At 52.3% G+C, this 27,977-nt stretch overlaps 1 protein-coding gene across 2 annotated transcripts in view; it reads right to left on the bottom strand.

The window, feature by feature from the left end:
- Positions 1-24,802, bottom strand: part of STEAP3 (STEAP3 metalloreductase) — a 39,657-nt gene extending 14,855 nt beyond the window's left edge. For both annotated transcript variants that reach the window (XM_017500240.2, XM_017500244.2), the window contains exons 1-3: positions 24,665-24,802; positions 4,136-4,635; positions 1,926-2,453 (exon numbers count right to left, since the gene is read on the bottom strand). In XM_017500240.2, coding sequence (XP_017355729.1) covers positions 1,926-2,453; positions 4,136-4,627 — 1,020 coding nt within the window. In that variant the 5' untranslated portion in view covers positions 4,628-4,635; positions 24,665-24,802. The remainder of the gene's footprint in view (positions 1-1,925; positions 2,454-4,135; positions 4,636-24,664) is intronic.
- Between the last annotated feature and the right edge of the window lie 3,175 nt (positions 24,803-27,977).

Raw genomic sequence — 27,977 nt, 5'->3', positions numbered from 1 at the left:
GAGTGAATGAATGACCTAGTTCTGAAATCATGTACTCAACTGTTAATCTGTAGAAAATAGTGTGGGTGTAAGCATGGATCTGGAAAACAGCTGGATCTGAATCCTGGCTCTGCTACTTACTGGCTGTGTGACTTTGGCTAGGTTACTTAACCCCTCTGTGCCTCAGATTGCTCATCTATGAAATAAGGATAGAATAGCACCTGCCCTACACGGGTGAGATAGAGTTAAATGATTTCACAGTGATGTATGAAGCTCTTAGAATGGCTCCTGGAACACGGTGAGCTCTTGTTAAGGGTTCATGACTATGATTTCTTCCCTTACTCTCATTTCCGTCAAGCATCTTCCTTTTCCGCCTGAAGTCTGGGGTTCTTCCTTTGTCTTAGGAAAGTCCGAGCCCACAGATGCAATGACGCTGGTGTCTGTGGGTGGCGAAGGATGAGGGCAGTTGAGCAGCTGCCGGCAGAGAAGCGGCAACCCTGATGGTGAGTAGGGGCTGAGGTCTGGTTCTTGGGAGGTGCCCAGCCCTGCTTCCCAGTTCTGCCAATCCCCATCCTTGGAGGGGATGGTGCTGTGCTAGGTGATTAGGGGAGGGCCCAGCCTCAGCAAGGTCCCTGCATCCCGAGCAGGAGCAGGAGCTGTCGGGGACTCCAGGCTGGAACAACGGGTGGATGAGAAGTATCTCACCAGCACCTGGGCCGAACTGTGTTGGGTTACTAGCATCCTAGAGTGGGCAGGACCTATGCACCAGCCAGCCCCAGGGCTGGGCACTGGAGGTGGAATTCAACTGGAGAAAGTAAAGAAAGGCAGTGTTGCTTGAAGACCTAAGCTTGGGACTAAGAATCAAGCCCCGTGAGCTTGTGGACCAGGAAGGAGCTTCAGGGGCCCCTCTCTGTGGGCAGAGGGGCCAGCTGATGCTTGGGTCCCCACCTGGTATGGCCCGAAGGCCTTCCACTTTGCAGGAATCCTGCTGGCAAACAACTGCCATATGGATTTTCTAAATCAATGGTTAATGCCATCACCAGTAAAAAGCAAACAACAGCAACAACAAACCCAAACCTGGAGCGCTCACTCCTGCAGCCTTTCCCATCTCAGGTGCTCCGACCCAAACCTCAGTCATCCTTGACCACCCTCCAAAACCCTAGGCCCGTTCCAGCAGCAATTTCCTGCACTCCAGCTTCACATGTGCCTTCAGGACCTCCTTGCTCCTTCACTGTTCCCACCACCTCCAGCCTCTACTGCCTCAAATCGGGACACTGGCATGGCCTCCCCGCTGGTCCCAGCAGGTGCCTTTGACGCCCCTATAGTCTATTCTCAGCCAAAAGCCAGAGAGAACCACTTAAAATGTCAGGCAGATCAACGCCTAAATTCAAACCTTCACTAGCTCCCTATTTCACTCAGAGCCTAAGGCTGAAGCCCTTGCTGGTCTGGCTCGGACCTCGCGGGCCTCACCTGCCACCTACTCCTTGTTCAGCTCCAGCCACATGGGCCACTTGGCTGCTCCTCCAATGTGCCAGGCACACTTCTGCCCAAGGAGTCCGCCCCGTGGCCTGCAACACCACCCCAGCGGGCCGCCGCCGCTCTTCCCTCCTTCCTGCCCTGCTCACATAGCACTCACTCTGTCCATCCCTGCTTTTCTTTGCCCCTTAGCACTCCTGACCCTCTTCAACACCCGCTATAACTCACTGCTGTGTTTTGTTTAAGTCTGCCCTAACTGGGCTGTACCTCCGAGGGCAGGAATTTTCATCTGCTTTGTTCACTGATACTCAAATTCTTGGGCGGGACACGGGTGCTGCCCCATCGAAACAGAATCTGCAGTTGGCAACCGGCGAGGCTGCACTCGTGGGTATCGGCTACACCTGGTTGGTGGAGGGCCCTGGACAGGCACGTGCTGAATGCCAGAGGGAGGAAGGGCGTGGGGTTGGTACCTGCTTGACCGCCAGGTTGACCAGGTCATAGCGGTGAGAGCGGCGCAGCGGCAAGCAGAAGCTGTAGAGCGCGTGCAGGGCGGCACAGAAGAAGCTGAGCAGCCCGATCTGCTTGCGGTGCTGCAGCCAGTGGTCCAGCCAGTCGGGGAAGCGGTGGTACTTCGTGCCACGCCGAAGCTGCAGGGTGGCCGCCAGCACGCCGGGCAAGTACACCAGTGACAGCAGCACATAGGCCACACACGGCAGCGTGGTGTTGACCACGGACACGGGCAGCTTGAAGAATTTGTTCTTGCTTTCCTGCACATAGGGCTGCAGCACATCCCGGACAAAGTTGTAGGCATAGAAGCAGATGAAGAGCCCCAGGGCCAGCAGGGTGGGCACCTTCCAGGCCGGGAGGAGGCGCAGGGGCATGGCCTCTATCTCCCGGGCTGATGCCAGGGATCCCATGTCCACGGGCATGAAGCCCATGGTGATTGCCATCTCTGAGACAGCACGCTTGGCTTCTGGCTGGTCACTGCAGATGGGCACCTGTGGGAGGAAGAGCGGGGCAGTCAGATGGGGACACAGGCCACCAGAGTGGGCAGGGCATCACTGAGCAGCTGGGGAAACTGAGGGCGAGAGGGGCGGGGACTTGTCTAAGTGAGCTGCCAGTCAATGGTATAGGTGGGAGCCAATGGGGCTCTGGCTCCCAGGCCAGGGGTCTTTTTTCTGCCTCCCGGGTCTCCCAGCCTCTGGCCCAGCTGCCCAGCCAGGCCAACTACTCAAGGAGGGAAGCTGCGAACAGTAAGCGTCTTGCCCAGCTCGTGGACATCAGCAGCCACAAGCAAAATGGTCATCCAGGCAGCCCCGATGGGACCCTGGAATGGCTGCCTCCAAGGCTGTGGCCTGCCCTGAGAGCTGCTCAGCAAAGGAGTTCTGTGTTTTGTGCAGGATGTGCAGCCGTGGCTGCAGCCTCATCCCTCAGTTAGGAATCGTGCCCCTTGATGATGTCCCTCGGCTCCACAGGGCCCTCAGCCAGTGCATAAGGCCTTCTTCCGCAAGCCAGCTGTAGCCTGTCCTCTCCACCTTGAAGCCACTGCTCTGGCCCACGAGGTCCCACTGCAGGCACATGGGAGTCTTCAGATCCTAAAGCACTCGTGGGCTTTGCTGACACCGCATTGGTCAGCCTAGTCTTGAAAAACAGCCTGAACACTACTCTGTGTGGGCTTAACATACATGATTTCTCAGCCTTGCCATGAGCCCGCAGGTGGGTACTATTGCCCTCATTGTTCAGATGAGAAAACAGGTCTAGGAGCATTGTTTCCTATCTCTGCACCTTTTCAGATTGTTCCCTCAGTCTGGAATGCACTCCCGGCTCCCTGAGCCTGACAGCATGAGGTGGGCCCAGGTCAAAGCCCTCCTCGAAGTCTTCTCCAGTCAGCCTGCTTGCTCTGTTCCCTCCAGGCCCTGCACCCAATGCTCCCCACTGTTCCTCCTGGTCGCCCCATGATGCAGCCTGCATTTATGGCCCTGTAGTCAGGTGTGGCTGGGCACCTTTAAACTGCCCCATAGAGCCTGCCACCTGGGCTGGACTTATTGGTGGGAGTTCTTACACACACGGAGTCTGGCATTCTTTTAGCCAAGAAAATGCAGGTGGCCTTTTGGCATTAAAAACCACCTATCTTGGTAAGAGCTCCTCTTGTCAAGAAATGTATGCAGCTCTAGCTGTTCCATGGAGCCATTAGCCAGCCCCAGAAAAACCTGCTGTTGACTTTTCTGAGAAATCAGTTCTTGGAAGCCCTTAGAATAAATAAGATAAAGTTCGAGACATGAGTGCCTCTCTCAGGGCCTGGCACATAACTGTGTTACTTTCCTCCTTCTGAGTCCTGTCCTGAGAGCCAAGTCTCTTTCTTTCTTGGCTCCAAATAGCAAAAAGTCAACAAGCTTTTCCTCCTTCCCTTCTAGGAAACCCAGTTATTGTAGCAGAAAGAACATGGGTTTCAGATCCATACGAACTGGGTTCAAACCCCAACTCACCAGCTATGGGATTTTGAGTAAGATCGTTAATATGTTTGAGCCTCAGTTTCCTGTTCCATAAAATGGAAATTTGCAGTCATGCAAGATTAGCTACGGTAACATACCAAAAAAAGGCCTGGCATGCTGGCAGCCCTCAGTGAAAATTAGCCATTTATATTTATTGTTATGATTGATATTATTCCCCCAGAACCCACCTGCCTGTTACCATCCCTCGGGCCAGCCTGCAGCGTCCAGGCGGAGATGACATTGAAGGCCTTGACCACTGTGCAGGTGGGGAAGAGGGAGGCCAGGTACTCAGCATTGGACTCGCGATGCTGAAGGTGCTCTTGCTCTGTGGGGTTGCTCACATCCACCAGGATCTTTCCAGCTAGCTGGTCGCTGAGACTGCACAGTGAAGAGTAGTGCTCCCGGAACACAGCCACAAAGATGACCTCCGGGGAGCTCACTGCCTCCTCCTGGAAAGTCACTTGGGCCGCTGAGGGGAACAGCCCAGCTGTGCGTTTCGGGTTGCGGCTCCCCACCACCACTTTGAAGCCAGAGCTCACTAGGCGTGTGGCCAGGGAGCGGGCAAAGTCCCCACTACCCAGGATGCCCACTTTGGGGGCCTCATCGGGGACCTTGGCAAGGCTGGTATCGCTGTCCACCAGGTGGAGGCTGATCAGTGGCTTGTCCATCTCTCTTGACATTTTGGTGGCTGCAAGAGAAGTCAGGAACCTGGTCAGCAGAGGGCTTCAGGACTGCCCCTTCTGCCACCCCCCTCCTCTTGTACATTGTAACAACACAGCAGTCAGACATTCACCCAGCAGGTGTTTCCCAAGTGCTACCATGTGTCAGCACCAGGAGGACAAGCTGAGCACGACCCGGCCCCTTCCCTGGGGAGAGCACAGATTCAGGAAGAGCAGGGAGAAGGACTTCTGCCCTCCATTCATTGTCCCTCATGCTGAATTATTTCCTCAGGAAAAACTGGCAGAGTTGAGTGCTGGGAAAGGGGACTCTGAAATTTCCATGACTAATGTGATGCAGTGCCATACTTCTTTTTAAAGTGATTATGCAGTGGACAGTGTCACTAGCCAGGAGTGACGGTGTAACCCCAACCTCACCATGGCTGGGTGTTATCTTTGACAACCAGGAGGGGTGAGCATGTCCTTATGCTTGTTTACATTTTGCATCTTGGAGCAGCTCTTCTCCTGCTCTTCCTGAAGGATGGTGAACAGCTCAAGGGCAGGACCTCATCTCATCTGACTTTGGACCTCACTGTGTATCATAGCCTGGCACAGGAGGGGTGCTCAGTGTTTACTGAATGAATGAATGAACACTGAGCCTGGCTCTCTGAGGGCAGGACTGGAGAGACATGACAATGAATGGGCCCCTGAGATGGGGGGTGCCCTGTGATCTTCTTTGCTGAACCCAAGATATGAGTGGATATGGAAGAAATCCTGGACTAAGGCCAGGAGTCTACAGTAAACTTGGATGGGAAAATTATTATATATTATTACCAACTTCTAACCAAAATTTGCTATTTCCTTGTAGGCAACATAATTGTTCATTAATACTCATCAAGATCATATCATAAATTGACCTGTAAATAATTTCTCCTAATGCTCTTTAAATTCAGCACAAATTTAAAACCATGCCAACCAGATGCAGTGGCTCACACCTGTAACCTTAGCACTTTAGATCAAGGCAGGAGAATTGCTTGAGGTCAGGAGTTTAAGACCAGCCTAGGCCACATAGGGAGGTTCTGTCTCTAAAAAAATAATTTAAAAAATTAGCCACTTAGCTGGGCATGGTGGTGCGTGCCTGTAATCCCAGCTACTCAGGAGGCTGAGGCAGGAGAATTGCCTGAACCCAGGAGGCGGAGGTTGCGGTGAGCCGAGATCGCGCCATTGCACTCCAGCCTGGGTAACAAGAGCAAAACTCCGTCTCAAAAAAAAAAAAATAAAATAAAATAAAAATAAAAAATTAGCCAAGCACAGTGGCATATGCTTGTGGTCCCAGCTACTCAGGAGACTGAGGCAGGAGTATTGCTTGAGCCCGGGAGTTGAAGACTGCAGTGAATGTACCACTGAGCTCCAGCTTGGGTAACAGAGCAAGACTGTCTCAAAATAATAATAATAATAATGTAAAGATAAAATTACAGTAGACACTAGACCTGCCACTAGATCTTGTCATTTAATATGCTAATAAAGAGGCATGCATACTGCTACTATAATCTTTTTTGAAAAATATTTTCACTGTGCTTCCATATATCATGTTTCCTTTGTAACCCTAGGTTATTTTATTCGATGCATGTAAGATTATTCTGAGCAGAAGTCCACAGGCTTCCCTAGCCTACATTCCACAGGGCTCAGTAATTCCTAACCTGAAGCAGTGGAGCGGCTGGGATGGCTTTCAACACCCTGCATAGGTGTCTGCCTCTTCCCACTTTTCCACAACACTCTCCTGGAACCTCTGGACACCTGACCAGGTGAGGGAGTGAGTCCAGGGACTGATGAAAAGGTGGGGCAGGGGGTCCAGGAGGTTGGACCCGGCTCTGCTATGAACCAGCTGTGTGTCTTCAGACAAGTCTGTGTGCCTCTCTGGGCTCCAGCTTCCATCTTTGTCAATGGAGATCACAACCTCTGCTCTCAGATGACAACGCAATCCTAAGGGGTTTTCGAAACTGTGATTGTTTCTTTTACAAGGCAGCAGTGGCAGCTCCTGTCAGCGGGATGCCTACCAGTCACCATTGCTGCTATCAGGCCTTTTCTCCGGTGATGGGCCTCTGGTCCCCACAAGAACCCCAGGACGTAGCTCCAGTTATCATCCCCACTTTACAGAGGAGGGAACTGAGGCTCAGAGAGGCTGAGGAACTTGCTTCAGGCAGCACAGAAAATTGAGGGAAGGAAGAGCAGGACGCAGGTGCGTCTGCCTCTGCAATCAGAGCTTCACTCCTCTTACTGCACAGACAGAACAGCGAGGTGTCTGGAGATGACCCCGATAGCAGCAGAGCTGGGACCACCCCAGCTGGGTAAAATGAGAACTCTAACTACACCTCTCTAAAGGCTGTCTGAGGATGAAATGAGTTAATATGTGTAGAAACTCAGGGCTCTTTTTTGACTGGTATGTATGTACTTGTGTTTCCTAATCTTGTATGCATGTGTGCTTGTATGCACACGCGTGTGGGCACGTGTCCTATTCTTGTGCACATGTGTGTTGTGTGTACTATCCTCTAACTTCGTGGACAGTGGCCATGTTCAAGTCTTCTGCCCTCCTGCCTCCTGGTGTTCTGCATGAACCCTACTGCTGAGAGTTGCCAGGGGCTGGGGGCAGGACAGGAGGTACACGTTCTGGAAGTCCCAGAGGTCCGTCCCTGTGGGCTGAGGTGAGGGTGTGACTAACCCTGGTTCTCTGGGGGTTCTATTTATAGAACTGGAGAGGGAGCAGACAGGGATCAGATTGCGGCTCTGTGGGCAGAGGCCTGTCTCCTGCACGCAGACCTGCCCACCTTCCCGCAAAGCTGTGGACAGAACTGCATGGAGGCTCTGGTGTCCTGGCCCCTCTGGGTCTCTGCCCAGGGTTGTCTGTTACCTCCCTCTTCCTGGCAGGGCTACAGCCTGTGTTTATGGCTGGGAGCCACGCCTGGCCCATGGGCCTGCCTGCCAGCTCATGTCTGCTTTTGTGCAGGCCACTGATGGTTAGTGGCATGACATCCACAGCTGTGTGGCCTCTTCTTCATGGACACCGACCACCTTTCAGACACAGGTGGCAAGGGCAGGCTGTGGCCATGGAGAGTTTGCTGTGACGTTGGTGTGGGTGGGGGTGCTGGGGTCACAAGCAATTAGAGGTTGGCTGTGGCGCCCTGCAGCCAGATAGAGGAGGCCTGCAGGCCAAGAACGGGGTCCCTCGGACTCCCCCCATGTGGGGGCTGACTGCGCAAGGAGAGAGAAAATAACCCAGTTCTTGTCCTCAAGCAGCCCACAGTTATCTTCAATTTTAAAAAATATTTATTTATTTATTTATTTATTTATTGAGACAGAGTCTCGCCCTGTCACCAGGAGTGCAGTGGCTCAATCTCGGCTCACTGAAACCTCCACCCCCTGGGTTCAAGCAATTCTCCTGTCTCAGCCTACCAAGTAGCTGGGACTACAGGTGCTTGCCACCACGTCAATTAAATTGGCTAATTATCGTCAATTAAAAACAATTTTTTTATCTGGTCAGTAAAATTACACTTGGGGGCACACATTCCTATTACTGCTCTATTTCTTTATAAGTAAAATACATTTAAAATGTACGCTTATGCAGTAGTGCCCTATAATGTTGTATGTGGTATAAATCACATGTAAACAAATGTAGATACAAGGGAGGAGGTTCTGTATGTCCTCCCTGCTCCCAGAGAATGAGCCTTTACAAGCCCCGGGGAGGTCCACACACACCCCGGAGACCTTTGGCTTGTGGGAGGGCCAGGCAGCAGACCAAAGTGTTCAGGGTCTCCTGACAAGGGCACTGACTTCAGAGACAGCGGGGACTGGGCAGATTCCTGCAGGAGGTGGGCCTGAGCTGAGTCTTGACAGACTGAGTGAGTCCAAGAAAAGCACTTCAGAAAGAGGGGCCCGCATTGAGTGAAGGGGAGCCAAGACGGCCCGGAGTGCAGAGACCCATCAACAGTGCGTGTCCCTGGGTGAACGAAACAGCCTGGTGCCCACAGCCAGCACCAGGGCTGAGCAAGCCACAAGTGAAAACACAAAATCTTGCACACAGCCTGGCCAACATGGTGGTACCCATCTCTACTAAAAATACAAAAATTAGCAGGGTGTGATGGCACGTGCCTGTAATCCCAGCTACTCCGGAGTCTGAGGCAGGAGAATCACTTGAACCTGGGAGGTGGAGATTGCATTGAGCCAAGATTGCGCCACTGCACTCCAGCCTGGGCGACAGAGTGAGACTCCATCTCAAACAAACAAACAAAAACAAAAAACAAATTCTTGCACGGAACTCTTTTCTAGAGTGAAAACGAGTAGAGAGGGAAGGAGAAAGGACCTGGATCTGCAGTTTACCCTGAGTATCTCTCACATCAGTGAGAAGTACTGAACTCGCCAGTCAGTCCGCTCTCTAGCCTGTTTCTTCATCTGTAAAATGAAAATACCAATTTTCCCTCAAGGGCATGAAGTAGCCAAGAGCCGTATACACCCGAGGCACTGCTCTGTGGCTGGGATGTTTCTGGGAGTTCCTCCCCTGTGGTCTTTCTTTTCATGTACTCATTGTCCACCCCCCACCCCACTTCCCTGAGCTTTGGGAGGGCAAGATGGTTGTGTTTTCTTCCACCTGCACCCAGAACCCTACACCATGCCTAGCACGCTGCTGAGGTTCTGTGCATCTCTCTGACTGACTTTACACCACTGAAGACTATATTGCCTCTGGGTGCAGAAATCCTTCCAAAATGCAGTACAGGATCAGATCCTCATCCAGCACCCCAGGAGTCACCCCAACCAGCCTGGGCTTCATGTTATGTTTTCACAGAGCCTTTGAATAGGCTCTCCACCTCTTTTCTCATCATCAGGACTTTGCCAGCACCATCTGTCTGCCTCCTTGCCTCTTAAAGGCCCCCAGGTCCTGTTAATTTGCTCCTGACAAGCAATTGAGAGAGCACAACATCAAGAAAGTGAAATGCCAACTCAGAATGGAGAAGAGTTTTGCAAATCATATATCTGATAAGGGATTTGTTTCTAAATTTCTGAAGAAATCTTATACCTCAGTATAAAGCGGGCAAAAGACTGGAAAAGATACTTCTCCAAAAAAGGTGCACAAATGCACATGAGAAGATATTCAGCATCATTAGCCCTCAGGGAAATGCAAATGAAAACCACAATGAGATCCCACTTCACACCCACTAGGATGGCGACAATGACAATTCTTTTTAAAAGACACGGAGGATGTGGGGAAATCACAACCCTCCTACACTGCTGCTGGGAATGTAAAATGGTGCAGGTGCTGTGGAAAACAGCCTGGGAATTCTTCAAAAGGTTAAACAGTTTCTATATGACCTAACAACTCTACTCCTAGGTATATCCAAAAGAAGGAAAAAGGTATATCCACTAAAAACATTTTCACCCATTATTCAAAATACCCAAAAAGTGGAAACCACCCAAACGTCCATCAACTGAGGAATGGTTAAACAACATGTGGCCTGTCCATCCAATGGAATAATATTCAGCCATAAAGATAAACTAAGTACTAAGTACGCATCCGTGCTCCAACAGGAACGAACCTTGAAAGTATAGCCGGGCGCGGTGGCTCAAGCCTGTAATCCCAGCACTTTGGGAGGCCGAGGCGGGTGGATCACGAGGTCAAGAGATCGAGACCATCCTGGTCAACATGGTGAAACCCCGTCTCTACTAAAAATACAAAAAATTAGCTGGGCATGGTGGTGCGTGCCTGTAATCCCAGCTACTCAGAAGGCTGAGGCAGGAGAATTGCCTGAACCCAGGAGGCGGAGGCTGCGGTGAGCCGAGATCGTGCCATTGCACCCCAGCCTGGGTAACAAGAGCGAAACTCCGTCCCCAAAAAAAAAAAAAAAAAAAAAAAAAAAAAAAAAAAAAAAAAAAAAAAAAAAAAAAAAAAGAAAGTATTATGCTAAGTGAAAGAAGCCAGTTGCAAAAGGCCACACATGGCATAATTACACTTAGATAAATGTCTAGAATAAGCAAATCAACAGACACGGAAAGTAGATTAGCGGTTGCCAGAAAGGTGGATTTGGAGAAAATGGGGAGTGACTGCTCATGGGTACAGAGTTTCTTTTTGGGGTCATGGAAATATTCTACAGTTGATTATAGTGATGGTTACACAGCTCTGAATACACTAAAAACCAACGAATTGTACACTTTAAATGGGTAAGTTGCACGGTGAGGTATAGCTTAATAAAGTTATTTAAAACGTTGTTACTTAAAATATAAAAGGAAACTGAGATACAACAGACTGCTACTAGGTGTGTAAACTAAGAGTAAACATGTTTTGGAGGTGAGCTTAAGGACTCCATGAGCCTAGGTCATGGCGTGGATATTGTGACACTGATGTTGGCGGCTGCTGTGGTTTCGAGGTTTGTCCCCCAAAACCTCATGTTGAAATCTGATCTCCAATATCGGAGGTGCACCTAATAAGAGTTGTTTAGGGCATGGGAATGGATTCCCTCCCTGGCAGGGGGCGGGTAGAGGAGCAAGTGAGAAGTCTGCTGCTTCTCAATCTATTAGATTCCTCGAGAGTAGCTTGTTAAAAGGAGCCTGACACCTCCCTCCACTCTCTCTTTCTTTGCTTCCTCTCTCTCCAGTGATTTTTGCACATATGGTGCAGATGAGGAAATGGGGCTCAGGAAGGTAAAGTGACTTGGCCAGGCCACCGGCTATCGGGTGGTCAGGCGGGATGTGAATCCACCCCTCTACTGGGCCCTTGCTGGCTGGCCTTACAGTTTACTAAGGTGACTCATCCTGAATAAATCCAGAGTGTTCAAATGTTTGCCTTCCTTCTGCCTCTGTCATGAGTGGAAGCAGGCTGGGCCCTCCCCAGATGCAGATGCTTTATCTTGAACTTTCCAACCATCAGAGTCATGGACCAAAAAAAACCTTTTTTCCTTTTAAATTCTCCAGCCTCAGGTATTCCTTTAAAGCAACACAAAGACAGCACTAACACAGTGGCTCTGCAGCCTTCTGAAGTATTTCCTGTTTGTTTTCCACATAATTGAGATTCCTAAGCCCCAAGACCCCTCGAGGAGGCTTATATCATCAATACCGTCACCTGTTGTAGTAAAGATCGTGCCTTGGGCTAAATTGTCCTCTTGGGCTTTGCTCACACAGCTACTTCTTTGCCATGTATGCAAGCAGAGAGTCATTCCAGGGTTTGTGGGATAACGTGTGTGTGCCAAGTGCTGGGGTCTGAGGTCTACCCCATCAGCTCCTGGGTCAGCAAATGGGGCAGATGTGTTTCAGTGGGGGTGGGGGAGGTACCATCTTCTACTCATCCACATGGCTGAGGGTTTATAGAAGGATGTGCAGGTGGAAATATGCACAAAGCTGCAAATCTGCTAAGTGGGGCATGAGGTCTCTCTTCCTCCCAAAGTCATCCCTTCCCTAAGTAGGCGGGGGATCACATCAGCCCCTGGAACTCTCTAACACAGCTGAAGCCATAATTGGTCACCGAGAGCTTCCCGAACCAGGCCAGGCCGCTCCCCACAATGCAGCCATCAGAACGTGGGCTCAAGAAAACGTTAGAACACTCTGGATTTATTCAGGCTCACTCACTTTAGCAAACTGCAAGGCCAGCCAGCAAGGGCCCAGCAGAGGGGTGGGCTTTCATATCCCACCTAACCACTTTCTAGCTGGTGGCCTGGCCAAGTCACTTCACCTTCCTGAGACCCATTTCCTCATCTGCACCATGGGGTGATGTTCCTCACTTTAATGAGGCATAGCAAGGATTACATGAGACAAAGTGCTATGCTCTGGGCCTGTTAAATTTACTCATTTTTCATTTTATTCCTCTCTAGGATTTTTTGCAAATCGTTTTGTCTGGGTAAAGCAGAAATAGATGCACCCAAATCAATACATGGTGTTTTCTGCCTAATGGAAAAATTTACTTTAAAAATTTCTAAAAATGTGCTCCAAGATAATGGCCTGGAGGCACATGCCCATTTCTCCCCAAGACAATTGGAGGAAAAGACCTGCTGCTATCTGGGACTTGGGAATGGGAAGAAGAATGGGGAAGAGCAGAGCAGAAAATCTGGGGTAGAGGGAAGAGCAGGAGGGCCTGCTGCTCAGGGCCACTGCTCAGGGCTTGGGGACTGGGGCACTGGGCTCTTTTAGCCCTCTAGGGATGGTGGCCCAACATCTGGCTCCCTGCCAGGGATAGCCCTCATGCCATTGGGATCCCTGGGCCACTTTCCCTTGCAAGGATCAAGCCCACACCAGCTGCCCCTCTGCCTCCATGGCCTTCCAGAGCAATCCATCTCACTTGACAGCACATTTTTCTTTCCTATCTATCTTCTCCCCAATCCCAAGCTCCTCAGAATGAGAACTGAGTAAAACTCACTTTTGCAAACCCCAGCACTTAGGGCACATCAGACCAAATTTGAGCTGCATCAGGGTCACCTGGAGGACCTATGAAAACATATTGCTGGGCTCTATATCCAGAACTTCCGGTGCTGCTGGTGTGGGGACCACACTTTGAAAACCACTGCAGTAGGTGCTCAGGAAAGCACTATGGAAGGGGCGAATGAACGAACCAATCATTGGCATGCAAGAGCAACTCAGTTTTGACTTTTTTTACTGGGTCTTCACAGTTGGCCCAGCTCCCAGCACACTTCCTCCAGAAAGCCCTCCCTGCTCATGTGGGCTTGCGTATCCATGCTCTCTCTCTGCACTCCTCTAGGTCTTGAGGGTCACGTGTATATGCCCTGTCCCTGCACACCCTTTGGCTGCCCAGAGCTGGGTCTTTCAGGTGAGAAGAAGGCAGTAAGAGTCATTGTGGCATTCGTTAGCTGAGCCAATGAAACAAACCCCATGGGTACCACTTCCCAGCTACAAGTGGGTCATCAGGCCCACCACAGGAAGAAGAGTAGTTCTAGGGAATCATAAAAATCTTGGGGACACAGGAGCCCCCTAACACCCTGACAGGGAGGACATTCTCAGAGGACAGAGTTTCCTGCTGACCAAGAATCCAGATGGCCTGCCTGCCATCTAGGAATCTCTCACTACCATGCTTTGACAGCCCAGCCTGGGAGAACTGCTCACTGGGACAGTTCATTACGACCCACTGCCAGCGTATGGGAAAGATGGTGGTCAGCACTAGTTGGGAAGGGGAAGGGGAAAGCCCAGCAGTCAGCACCAAGGCCAGGGGCTTGAAGCAGCAGTGGAGGGGGATGGGGCATGCTTAAGCCCTAGGGTCCCCATGCTGCACAGCTTTAGGGGGTGCCATTTACATAGTAATCCCTGTGGAGAGTGCCCTCTGGAGGTGTGCAGTGCAATTTTATGCAATGGTCTGTCCTGCCAAACCTCCTCTGAGAAATTCTCTTATTCATTTTCCCCAGAGTACCTGCTGTGTACCCAGCATCGAGCAAGGTGCTGGGGCCATGCAGGTGGCCAAAGATGACCTGCCTTCTTGAGGCTTTCAGGAGAAAGGCCAGCTACACAATGCAGGAAGGAGCAAAGTGCTGGAATGAGGTCATGACCGGGCGCTGTGGAGCCAGGGAGGAGGGCTTCACTTTGCCCAGGGCTTGCGGGGGCAGCCAGCTCCCTATGGGCCTGTTAATCCAGCCAGGTTGGAGACCATCCGACAGCTGAATCTGCAGTCTCAGCGTCTGGAGCTGGGTGGTTTCTTGCTTTCCAGGGAGACCTGGAGCTGCAAATCCTGAGACTGGTGGGTCTTGGGGGCTGTGGCTGCCCCCACCACTCCCCTTGTTATGGCATAGGATTTGCTGAATCAGGGATGGGCCTCAGCACTGCTCCTGGGCAGGGCGAGCTATGTGGGTAAGGAAAGGGCAGAGTTAGTCAAGACACACGAAGGCAGCTCAGGGTGTCTGCCACGGAGCCCAGCCTGCCTCACATCGCCTGATTCTTGGGCTTGGAGATGCACACTTTCTCCTGGTTTGTCCAGCTGCTGCACTGCCTTTTCCTGGAAGCCTCTGGGAGACCCTCCCCTGCCCCTCAGTGATCTCTTTCTTTGGATTTCCAGAGATACTGGAAGTTGGTCTCCACTCTCTAACTGCTCTGCATGGGGAGAGTCATACAGCCACTTCCCAATCACCTGCCGTGGGCCAGCTCCAACTTTTGCAAGAGCTCTGACTTTCACAACAGCTTTGATGTTGGCAAGAGTCCAAGAGCTCAAAGGGCTGGTCCAGGCAGCCTGGGGAGCCACTCCTGGCTTCTACCTGGGCCTAGGACAGGGAGGACTCCACACTCTGGAACTCACTTTGCACTTTTTGTCACATTACCATTGGCTGCATACACTGGTTCTCTTGTGTGTCACCTCATTGGATGGGAGCCAACAGAAAACTCATTTCTGTGCCTCTAGCACCTACCAGGGCCTGGCACACAGTAAGTGCTCAATAAATTTTTGCGGTTTGAATGAGGAGAGTATTTGTGAGTTGGGAGGGGAGTATTTGTGAGTAATAGCTGCTCTCCTAGAACCTAGCTGGGGCTCTCCTGTGCCCAGTGGTGATGATATAATAATACTATGATTTTCTGATCCCTCTGCAGCTTGGTGTCCTTGTTAGATCTGGCCAAGCATTTCACTATTTGATAAACTTAGTAACACTGAGGACTTACGCACAGATGACTTTAAACACTGGAAATAAATATTAAGAAAGAGACTGCTACAGCTCTGGTCAAAGTGAAAATCAAGCATCAGATCTAAGGTGCACTGAGGTGCAGCCTGGTATGGAGGTACTCATGGAAGGAGGCTTCAGGGATGCCGAGTCAATGGCCTCAGGGTTTCTGGAGGCTTCTGGGTCAGGGCATAGCAACCATTTGGAGGGGTCTGCCCAGTCTCCATTAGGTGGGGGTGTCAGAGCAGGTGAGGCCCATCTGCTACCACTGACAGATGTGCTGTCTGCTTGGCCCTTCCAAACCTGGGTCTGCCTGGCCTATGCCTCTGGCCACTCCCCACCTAGAGCTCTTGCTTTCTTTCTGCTTAGGTTATAGGCGTAATCTTTGTGCCTGAAAAGTACCTTCCCTGCAACTAGTGAAATTCAACAGGAAGGCCCAGTGCCTCTACAAGGAAGAATTAATTTTCCCACCTCTGGCCCCCTTGGCTCTGCAGCACAGGTAACAGGATGCAACTAGCATATGGTGTGTACTTTCCCTTAGAGGTCCCGGGGGTAGTTGGTGGGGGGCCCTACTCCCCATCATCTCCATCACCCCTCCCATGCTAATATTAGTATTAAAACTAACACCCTTAGGTAGGAACAGTCTACATTTCCCAGGTAGATAAAGTGAATAACAGCTTCTACAAGGTCCTTCCCATTTTATGGGTCTGAAATTTACAATATAAGTTAAAAGCAGGGCACATGTTATGCAAATAAGAAGTTTTCAGGAAGTCCCCCACCCCGTGACTGCCTCATGTAGAAACTCCGGGCTTCCCCTACAGCATGAATTCCATCTTCCCCAACGGAGAGGGGCTGGGCAGGCACATCCCAGCACCTAGCAAGTGCCCGGCATGGGCACAGCTGCAATAACCAGGAATCAAATGCAGAGAAGTGCCGGTGAGGCGAGGTCAGGGATCCTGCCTGCAGATGTTCACACAGCGTTTGACCTGCAGAAGGCTATCATTACTTCTACTTTGCAGAGGAGAAAACTAAGGTTCGGACAGACTAAAGGACCTTCTCTGGGCCCCAATCTTGCCTGCCCCAGATCTACTGTGCCCTGGTCCCGTCCAGTCCCTGCATTTCAGCTGCCTGTGGGATGGCAAGGGCCTGCAGCTCGTTGCTCAGGATATGAGTAATAGCTGGTCACCTGGTCGGGACAAGGCTCTGGTGTCTTCTGTTTTCTTCTTCATAGCTTTTCTGTCTCCTACTGAGCTGCCCCAACTCACACTTTCCAGCGTCTCCTTCTCAGGCTGTTTCTGCAAATGCAGGGCTGCTCCCTACCCCAGAACCCCCAGGCCTCATTCCCACTGGGTTTTCCCCAACTGACCCCAGGTCCCTCTTGCTATCCCACCCCTCGCCTCCCACAGCTGACCTGAGGCGAGAGAGGACAGAGGACACCAGTCTGAAATCATGGCTTAAAAGCTCAGTTATAGCCACACACATCTAATTGCTATGTTTCTATTTTCTCTGTGGCTATTTTCCCTTTCTGATGGACTCTTTTTTTTTTTCCTGATGGACTCTTACAAACATTCTGCTGTTATATTTCTTGTAATACTGCCTGGAATCATTATTTAGACATCATTAAAAAATTATTGTATTTTTAAAAGGAAGGCTGAGAAGTTCCTACAAAAGAGAATACAGAAAGCTCAATCACACTCGAGCCAGTCCCCACAGAAATACACATGCGCGCAAATTTGGTCTGATGGAAAAAGAGTTTATCATCACACCACTTTGCAAAATAAAAGTGAATGAATAATTTAGAGAGCTTTTTACAAACATCTAGATTTTCAAATCATTCTAGAAAAATCCGGTTCAATTACTTGCAGCAGCAGTTCCGTGATAAACCAATGCAGAAATGGTTACATAAGAAAAATTTACAATTCCCAATGGGCCTGCGTTCCACAGAAATGCATCAGAAACATTAACATCTTTAAACACACACACACACACACAGGCAACTGTGTGTGACAAATCCTTGAACCCTTTACTTGTAAAAGCCTCCTGACTTAATAACCTGGACTCCCCTTCTTCAAAAGGGGGCCACAAAAATGTGCAGATGATACATATTTACAATTTTATATTACACTTTTTGCAATATAACAATGGTGCAAGGCAACCCAAGGCAGTACAGATCTCTGGGAGATGTGAGTTCCTCGGACCTCCTGGAGATCTAAGGGGCACTCTCCAGCAGGCCAGGGGTCAGGGGATTGGGGAGCTGGTGGGAGGGGCTTGAACAGGACCCCTGCCACCTTGGATCTGCGTCCTAGACAGACTTACCAACAGCAGGCTGGCGCGACATCTGGCTGACGGGAGGGTCTGAGGCTCTCGGGTCACTGGACAGCCTCACTGTGAGGCAGGTACCCCTTCTGGCTCAGTCTCCAACCTGGACAACCAGGACAGCCTGGCTTTGGTTCCGATTTTTGGTTTCTCAGAAGGTGAGGGCCCTGCCAGGGGCTTGCACAGCCGGCTGCCTCCCCCCAGCCTGCACACCAGCTCTTGGCTGCAGGGACTGGCCTGGGAGTGGTGACTGATGCTTGGTTGGAGAGTGCAGTGAGAGAGCGCAGCTCTGGCCTGCTGTTTCCTGCTCGGGGAGGAAACCTCACTGGTGATAATTAGTGGCTCAGACTCAAGTCTCTTTGCTACAGGAACTGAGGTGGGACGACCAGTAGAACCCAGGATGCATAAAATGAATAAATGTCATCTAATGCGCGCACACACGTGAGAGAGAGAAAGAAAGGGAGAGGTGTTTACTCTTCGGGATACAAAGGCAAACAATGGCTGCAGAAAGTGGCAATTTATCAATTTCTGTGGGGGAAATTTATTGCAGTCACCATGGCTGCCACTGGCTTAGTAATAATGCTCTCAGCATTCGGTGCCCACAAAGGCTTCATTGTCATCTTTACTTGCTTGTCAGTGCTTACACTGCGGAGACAGACAGACCGACAAACAGATGACAGCACTTGTTTCTAGGGCGAAGCACGGATGGATGGGGGCTGAAGAAGACACAGGCATGTTTCTCCTGGCTGGGGATGGCTTTTCAGAGGGCCCCAGAGGCCCATCAGCACCTCAAAGGAGGCTGGAGGTTTGGAGGCTTTTGTATTGTTAAAGTGAATTATGCCAAGTCCGTTCTTAGGGATAAATGTATTCTGTTTTTCAACTTGTTTGGAACCTAGTATTCCTGGAATAGGGCACATCTAAGTATTCCTGGGCATCTGGTAAACAGGTTCTGGGCAGGTTTCCTATATCATCACCAAACACTAGGACACAGCCTTATTATCCTCTGACTGCTGTGGCTCCCTGGGTGTCCCGTCTCCTGCTAGAGTGAAAGCTCCTGTGGGCAGGGCTGGATTCCTGAACCTCTGAGGAGTCCAGCACAGGCCAGTAGGCAGGGACTGACTTCCACTACCCCTCCTTCCAGTCCCTGCCCACTCCACCCTCCACCATAGCCAATGGCATTCCTTCCATCTCAAATCTTGACATCCTCCTGGCCCATCCCAATCCCCCTTCCTTTAAGATCCAGCCCAAGCCCTTGGGCCCTTAAGGCACCTGCCATCCTCCCCACCGCCCGTCCCCAACAATCTCTCCCTGCTTTGAATTCAGAGAGGCAGCTGTGTTAGTTGGTGAACCTAGCCTGACAGAGCTGTGTGTGAATTCCGGTCCAGGCATGTGCTAGCTGTGTGACCTTGGGCAGGTTGCTTTCCCTCTCTGTCCTGATGATTAAACACTGAATGTGAAACCCAAACATATGTCTTCCTTAGGACTGCTCTTGTGTGCACCTTTCCTTGCTCTGCTGTGGCCACTCACTGCAAGGGGCTCCTCTGCTACTCTAGGTGCTCCGTGGTCACTCAGGTGTGCTAGCCGAGGGAGGGACTTACGTGCCTTCCACCCCTGCACGTCCTCACAGCCCCTCACATCGTGCTTTGCTTAGGTGAAGCTGGTAGACACCTGTTGAGCCAGCGGGTCTCAGGCAACGCTTTCAAATGTTCATCAACACCAGAATCACCCGCGCAGTTTAAGTGGGTGGGTTTCTGGGAAGCCCCAGGCCCAGAGTCTCTGGTTCAGTGTGTCGGTGTGGGGTGGATGGGACTCTGTTTCCCTATCAAAGCTGCTGGGGTGGGGGGAATCTCCAGATCCCCTTGGAGAAGCTGCTCTGTGAGGAAACCACATCTGGGGAAAGCAAACCTTTCTGTTACTTTTGAGCAACAGAAGCTGGAGAGTACGTGTTCCCGGAGGGCTCCCGGTCCTCTGTGACACCTGCGCCCTGGCGTTCTCAGACCTTGCTGCACCCTGAGCTTCCTCAACCTCAGGACGTCCCCTCCTCTCAGCACTGCCCCACAGCCACGCCAGATGTTAGAAGTCACAGGAGGACCAGGAGCAGCCCCACTGGAACTCACACCAGCATGAGTGATGCACGGTTTCTAACCTCCACCCTTCAGATCTGGCAGGGTGGGCAGGGCTTTCCCCAGTACCCGCCCCTTCACCAGCCCATCACCCTGATCTCTGGCTGCAGCCCCAGCACTGTCTTGCTTCCTTCCCTTCCGGTTCCAGACACCACCTTCTTTCTGACCAATCCAGAGACATCTCCAGAGGGCCTGGTGTGGCTTCCCACAGCTGCTCTGGCCTCACACCCAGGTTGGGGCAATTCGATGGACAGAGGTGGGTGCCCTCAAGACCCACTGCATCTACTGTAGTACTGACCCACATGCAGGCCTGGGCGGTCACCCAGAAAGGCTCCTCAGATGCCAGCAAGCTCACTGTGGCACTGTGCAGGCCAGACCTCACTAGGAGGGCCCAGCTCACAGCCACTATATCCTCCAGCTGTGCACCCAGAGTTCACATTCAGAGACCTTCACCCTGACTGGGGGTATACTGTTACCTTCTTAAGCCCACCAGGAAAATCACACACTGCTCCCCACAGTCTACCAGCCACCCCACCAGTTGGATGCTTATAGAAATGGGAAGCCGTCAGGCACGGTGGCTCACACCTGTAATCACAGCACTTTGGGAGGCCAAGGCGGGTTGATCACCTGAGGTCAGGAGTTCAAAAGCAGCCTGGCCAATATGGCAAAACCCCATCTCTACTAAAAATACAAAAATTAGCCAGGTGTGGTGGCGCATACCTGTAATCCCAGCTATTCTGGAGAATGAGGCAGGAGAATCGCTTGAACTCAGAAGGCAGAGGTTGCAGTGAGCCGAGATGGCACCACTGCACTCTAGCCTGGGTGACAGAGCGAGATTCTGTCATAAATAAATAAATAAATAAATAAATATAAGAAATGGGACGCTTTTTCCCTCACAGACTTTAGCACGCCGGCTTTGGGAGCCCTGCTGTCTACACATGAACTGAGACAGCTGACATCACCAAATAAAGCTTAGTGGGCCCATTCACCAACCCCAGGTCTCTTTACATGTGCCGAGGTCTGCTTTATAATCTTGGGGCAGTATTTTTTTAATGTGTTTAATAGGAAGGCTTAAACATGTGCTCTTTGCTGAACTCCCACCTGGCTCTCATGAAGCAGAAGGATGGAGTAAGTCACCGGCTGCTTGTGGAACACTCAGTGCTCACCTTTGCCCACACTGCCGGGTAACTGTGGGCATGCAGAAGACAGACTGACTGGGAAGAATTGAGCATGGAACAATTCTCCAGTGACAGTGTTCTTAGTGCTGAAGCAGCCAATGCCTGGCCCGTTCAGAGCAGTGCTCGTGAGGCCCGGCCACATCTGAAGAGGAACACACTCTGCCCCTGGGTTGAAGAGGCAATGCAAGAGTTTCTGATCCATGAGCAGTCAGCCCTGATGGCAGGCACAGTGCTTGATCCCTCCGGCTTAGTGGGTGAGGGGAGGCGTGTCTCTGGTTTTGCATCCTGGCTCACATGAGCTATAGGTCCTGGGTGTCACCCCCATTGTGTTTCCTCACTCAGATTCTCAAGTATGCAGAGAGCATGGGTGTTTGTGGGGTGGTTAATTGCAGTGACACTCATTCTGCTAGGAGCAGGACTCAGCTGGTCTTAGAGTGTCTGGCTCAAAGTTAGTGCTCAGTAAGTGTTTGTTGAATGAATAAACAATGAGACAGAATTTAGACAGGCGAATGTGGCTGTTAGTTAGTGGCTAGGAATCTCAGGTTAGGGGTAGAAAAAAGAGGTGGGGGTCCATATGTACTTGGAAAGTCACATGGTTGGGAGAATAACACTATCAACCTCCTAAGAGTTTCCAGGTACAAATGAGCTCCTGTCGATAAAGTGCTTGGCTGGGAGCTGGCACATGGGAGGCTGATTGTGAGGTATGAGGACTGGCATTTCAGGCGGCATGGTGGTGGTGTGGCATGGCACAGAGGCCTCGGACCCGTGGAAGGCTTTGTTGGATAGGTGGGTGGGCCTGGCTGCAGCAGATAGACGGGAGGAAGTAGGACTTCTGCAGCCCAATGTTTGAAAACCACCTAGATCCCTTCCCCTCTCCAAGCTCTGTAATCTCCACAGCCATCCAAATTGGAGCAGAGTTGGCAGGGATGGGGTAGAATGGGAAAAAGAGGCACACACCCCTCCAACCCCTAGAGGGAGGGGGGGAGCCAAGCTGGCCTTTGGTTGTAATAGCTACTTAAACTGGTAAACATCCTCATTTTAAATCAAGAGACACCTCCCTGGTCTAGATGCTAGAAAGCAGTTTCATAGAGTGCTCAACCTATTCAGCTCAGGCCTGCCCAGCCCGGGAAGACCTGGGCACTATGCACAATGGGTGGACAGGAAAGAGCGGACCCAGACTCAGCTGGAAGACCACGGAGCCTGACTCCCTCAACGGCCTGCTTCCTTCCCGTGCCCCAGCCTGCCTGAACCTCACCCCAGCCCACTCAGTTGTTCATTTGCAGCTGGACAAGGAATGCAGCAGGCAGCATAGACCACGATGCTGGAAGGCATCAGCTGGGACTGAGCTGGGAACCCCGGGACTTGGAGCTCGGGCCAGCTCTGCCACAGAACACGGAACCTGGAGGCCACTCTCTGGGCCTCAGTTACCTTCTCTAAGAAACCCAGTGGTTCAGTCTGGAAGAGCGCTGGCCTGGTTAACGCACAAACCTGAGGTGAAGAAAGGGATCTGATATTTACTGCACTCCTCAAACTCAGCACTTCACACACTTAGCCCCCGAGGCAGGCAGCCTTGTTTTATGGGGATATCCTGTTCGAAGCCCTTGGCAAGGTTTTACAGATGAAAAGAGGCCTGGAGAGCTGGGGGCTTCATGCCACAGAGTAAGGAACTGAGATTTGGACTCGTCCATCTGACTCCAAAGCCAGACTCTCTCCCCCGCACTCAGCCAGCAGCAGTCTCCCCACCCAGGGCTCAGGTGTGCGCCTTTGGACTTCACTCAGGAACTTTCACTTTTTAACCACTTGAAGCCCTATCCAGCACCCTGGTCTCTGATAAATCCAAGGAGGGAAGGGCTGTGGGCCAAGGACAGGAGATACAAATGGGAGAGGAACCTACCTGTTTGATATCTCGAGGCTAGAGAGGGCACATGTGTGGTCCAGCTTGACCTGAGCTAGTCCTGGGGACCTCAGCAAACCTGGGGCAGGCTGTTCAACCCCCAGGTGAGCAGGTGGCCCTGCCTGAGCTCCCTGTTGGCTCTGAGGCCAGGATCAGCCCATGCCACTTCCATGCCATCTGTCAGATTGCCTCGCTGAAGCCACCTGTTCCATTCAAGCCCCTTCAGGACCTTAGTGACACCGTCTACCCCATTCCGGCCATTTAACCATCAGACATTGATTAAGTGCCTCTGCCAGTCCCTGTGCAGGCCACCGGGGACAGAGATGGGAAGACACAGTCCGGGTCCTCCAGGTGCTCCTGGCTAATTCAGTCAGCTTTGGGTGGGACTTGGGCATCTTTTTTTTTTTTTTTTTTTTTTTGAGACAGAGTTTCGCTGGTGTTGCCCAGACTGGAGTGCAATGGCACGATCTCGGCTCACCGCAGCCTCCGCCTCCTGGGTTCAAGCAATTCTCCTGCTCAGCCTCCCGAGTAGCTGGGACTACAGGCATGCACCATCATGCCCAGCTAATTTTTGTATTTTTAGTAGAGACGAGGTTTCACCTTGTTGACCAGGATGGTCTCGATCTCTTGACCTCGTGATCCACCTGCCTCGGCCTCCCAAAGTGCTGGGATTACAGGCGTGAGCCACCGCGCCCGGCTGGGCATCTTTCTTTTTAACAAACCTTGCAGGTGACTGAGAGGACACACCCAGGTGGGACCTTTTGGTTTTGTGGACATTCTGGCTCCCAACACTGTGTTCTTGGGCTGCCAGAATCCTCTTGAGGACATAGCCTGTCTCACCCCACCGGTAAATTCCTCTTGGCTTCCAAGTCAGATAAATCTGAGTTCAAATCCTACTTCTGCAACTTGCTAGCTGTGTATCCTTGCAAAATATGTGGACACTCTGAAGCTGTTTCCCCATCTTTAACAAGAGATCATGGTGCCTTCCTGTTGTGAGGATTAACAGGGATATTGTGTGCAAAGCCCTTAGCAAGATGCCTGACACACATAAATGGGAATGTCTGCTGTTAATTAAATTATGGCTGCATTCTGATGGACAGAAATACCTCCCTGCGGATATTTCCAGAACCCCCACTTCTGAAGCCCATCTCTGAGGTGGCCCTGGATACCTGGGAGGCCTCTCTGTGCCCTCTGCCAGGGCTCCAGCAGGACCTTCCTGCTTCTCCCCACGGATTTGGCTTCCTGGCCCCCAAACGGCATATTAGCCGAGCACACCCTCCCTTTCATTTACCCAGAGTGACCAAAGTTCCAACCACACCTTTCCGGGCAGCCTGTCCCCAAATTTCGGGGAAGTGAGGAAGAGGGGGAACTTTGCCAGGCAAGAGCTACGCAGGCAGAGGCAGGGACTGGTCAAGCTGACCTCTTCCTCCGGACTAAGGTCGGGCGCCCCTGCCCAGCCCCTGTCCCTGCCCTGCCCGGCTGCGAAGGCACTGGGAAGTCTGGCGAGGAAGAGTCTGGAAGATCCCGCCCACAGCTGCCAGCTCTCCTTTGGGACCGCTGGCCAGAGTCCCAGCCGTGGGGCACACGGGACCTGTGGACTCAGCAGGTGCCGCCCGGAGGGGCGCCCACATCTGCACCTGGGCTCCGGAGCCTGCTCCCCACCACTGTCGCCGCCGGCCCTGCCCACCCTGTGTGGCGCAAGCGGCTTCCGCGCCTAGGGAAGGAAAGCACGCTGGGTGGGGGGGCCGGAACCGGTTTCTCTGCCGCCTGGAGCACGTGGCTCGGTCCACTAGACTGGGGTCACCTCCAGATGTGTGGCGGCACCCAGGCTCCGCGCCGCGAGGGCGCAGGGTGCAACCGGGCGGGCGTCTTGGGGACCGGGCGCAGCCCGCAGCCCTGCGGCGACCGGGGAAGGGGTCACTCACCTCTGCGGCCCGCAGCTCTGAGCAACCGCGGCAGCTGAAGGCCCGCGGCGAAGGCGGTGGCTCGGCCGTAGGCTCCTCCTCTCCCGTGCCCCACCCCGCCCGGGAGGGCTGGACCTGCAGACTAGGTGGCCGCCCGCCAGCCCGCCGCAGCTTATCCGGCTCGGCCACCTCCCCGCGGAACGCAATCGCGAGCCGCCGGGCCCTCGCTCCCAGTCCAGCCCTGCAGCCCTGGCAGCGGTGGCGGCGCCCAACCACCCTCCTCCCCTGGCCCCAGGCGTGAGGTCCCCAGCCAGCCCCGCCACTTCCTGATTTGCAGTGCCCAGCACACAGCTGAAGTGAGCAGAGCTCCGGGACAGCATCCTAACCCGGCAAGGGAGGGCGCCGAGGCTAGGGTGACCTCTAAGCCCCCTCTCTCAACCTGAGGAGCACCTCGAATCCTTGTCCATTTTATAACCGAGGTCAGCAGCCAAAGCTGCAGGTGGGAAGAGACCAGGGCGCCAGATTGTGTCCGGATCCCTTCCCTCTCAACAAGGTTGTGCCCAGGCCGTGGCGGTTCCGCCCATCTCTGTCGCTGGTTCACCCTTAGGACCGATTTTGACCCATCCCAGCAGTCCTCAGGTTCCAAGGCCGGTGGGATGGCAGGCACCTTTCTCCTGGAGCTGCTTCCTTGTCTAGGCCTTCTGGGATCTGAAACCCTACCGGTCCCTTCCTTCCCCCCAAGGCATCCCCCTGCCCAGGGGCACTGCCCGCTGCCCTCTTCACTTCCAATGCGGATGGTTTCACAGCACAGCAGTGAGGCAGGGCTTTGTAAGTAGGTGAGGCTGTCTGTCGGCACCTTTCTTTAGGTGTGCACCCTGGTCTGAAGCCCTTTGTCACCTACGGTCACAGTGGCTGCCCCCAGGTATTGATTCACTTTACAGGTGAGGAGACCGGGCTTTTCTGCTCAGATTCCTGGAGGCTGAGTGGGAGTTCCTGACCACTGGTACTCTTTCTAGAGTATTCCTGGGGAGGCATATTCTGTTAGCCTCTGATAAGGAGCTTCAGGTTATTTTTAGAAAGTCTAAGAATCCTGTTTTCTGGGGAGTCAGCCTCTATCCGGGAGATAAGCCTCCTGGAGGCCAGAGGCAGGGGCTGGGCCTCAGGGAAGGCCCCACCACTGGACCCCAGAGGGCTCGGTGGGGAGGAAGAGGCAGAGCTCTGTTCTCCCTGTGGCGTGGGTGCTGCGGTGAGGGCCTCTCCCACCACCCCCAACCCCGCCGAGACCCACCCGCAGGCGCTGCTTGCTTTCCCCTCCACAGCTTTCCTCCTGCCTGATACCCACTGCCTGGCTCTCCAGGGCCCAAGGCGAGAGCCTCTCCTTTCTCTTGCAAGAACTTTCCCTCCCACCTTGCCCCAGGCAACACCTCCTGTGGCAGTTCCCAAGGTCCTTTATCCGTTTAACGTGCACAGTGCCCTGGGTATCAGACAGTGTTTCCAGTGCTGGGGACACAGGTGCCCAGTGGAGGTTCCTGCCCTTAGGGTGCCAGGGCTGGCGAGTGGCCCCTGAAGTGGGTTGTAAACTTTGAGAAGACAAGACCCAGTTTCCAGCCCTCTCTGGTGCCCCTAGCATGCTCCCCTCCCCGCCCCCCCCACAGTAGCTGTTCTTTTGATGTCTTCTCCTGCTAATGGGGATCCCTGAATATCCTTCCTTTAATGCCCAGGGGCAGCACGAGGAAGCCAAGCTTGGGAAATGCAAACACTGAGAGGTCTTCCAAGCGTCTTTGGAACAATCCCTGGGAACCATTGTCTTTTTCTGGGGCTCTCCATGAGTGAGTGAGAGAGAGAGAGAAAGAGAGACAGAGAGAGAGAGAGAGACTTTTTTTATGGGGCTCTCTGAGAGACAGAGAGAGAGAGAGAGAGAGAGAGGGCCAGAGGTCTATAGGGGATTATCCTAAAAGGAACATGAATTCCTGCTGGAAAAATCTGAGGGGCCTGAAATTTCCCACAGAGAGGGAGGGAGGGAGGGGAATGCCCTACTTGGGCCCACACACCTTGGCAGTGAGAGCACCACCCACGCCGTCGGCCTTTCGTGCTTGTTCTGTCCACTGCCCCCTGGACTAAGAGGGCCTTGAGTGTGAGCTTGTCTCACCTGGCATGGGGTCAGTGTTTCCAGAAACTTGAGGGCCAAGTTCCCCAAAGCAGACGAGCCTTTTCCTACTCTGTGGGGGAGTGCAATGTGCTGAGCTTTGTTGAGCACCTTCAATGGGCCAGACTCTGGTGTCCTCTGCCAAGGGCAGGGCAGTCAGAGCCATCCTTTAAGATGTTTGCCAGATCACATTTCTCCTCTGCTCAAAACTCAGCCCCTCCCCCAGCAAAAGTAAAGTCCTCGAAATAGCCACGGCCCAGTGTGATTGGCCTGCTCTCCACCCTCATCTTCTGTTCCCCTCTCTCAGCTCACACTCAGTCCTGCCTCAGATAGATCTGGCAGGATGCTGACCCTTGCCGTTCCCCGTGCCTGGACCCTAGGCATCCCCAGGGACCCTCCCTGCCTCCTTCAAGTCTTTGCTGAAAGGTCGTCATCTCTGTTCCGCCCACCCTGATCACCTGCATTCCTCATCCATGTATCTGCTTTATTTCTTTTCTTTTCTTTTTTTCCCCATAGCCTGTTTTACCTTTGAAGACTATAAAATAGAGTTTTTAGGTCTGTTTTTCAGTAACTGTCTTCTCCCATAGAAATGCGAGCTTCTCTTGGGGCAGGGATTTTTATGTTTATTCGGTTCTGTATCTCTAATGGCTAGAGCACTGCCTGGCTCATGGTAGGTGCTCAGTAAATGCCTGTTGCATGAATGCACACCCGTTCTCAGCTTTCCTCGCCTCTTTTAGCATCTCTGAGAAGTGTCCCCACGGTTCCTGCTCATTCTTCTCTCCTTCTTTGTATGCCCCCCAGCTGGTGCGAAGTGAAGCTGATTCGGAAGGGTGCTCCACTCATGCACTTAAGGATGTCTGCACCTGGAGCTGCTGAATATTCAATTTACAAAGCCCCTGGAATTGCCCTTTTCCTTGAAGAGAAGACTAGCCATTTGGCTAAGAAGAGACCAGTATCCAGGAAGAAAAATCAGATTCATCTCTTACTTGATCAGAAAGGAGAGGAATGTTGTTCACCCTTTGCTTCTTGGATTGATCCAGTATTTATAGGCTGGGACAGAGCAGATCCATTTCACAAAATAAATTCTTCGCGAAAATGAGATGCATGCCCTGATGCGCTCTGACAACCCTAGCCAGGAGCCAGGCCACTTGGATCTGATCCTGCCCAGGCCGTGGCGGGCCGTGGCCC

The sequence above is a fragment of the Cebus imitator genome, unplaced genomic scaffold, assembly GCF_001604975.1.
Source record: "Cebus imitator isolate Cc_AM_T3 unplaced genomic scaffold, Cebus_imitator-1.0 Scaffold264, whole genome shotgun sequence".
In the NCBI taxonomy this organism is placed as follows: Eukaryota; Metazoa; Chordata; class Mammalia; order Primates; family Cebidae; genus Cebus; species Cebus imitator.
The sequence above is the reverse complement of the archived record's forward strand: the minus strand, read 5'-3'. Positions and strand labels throughout refer to the sequence as shown.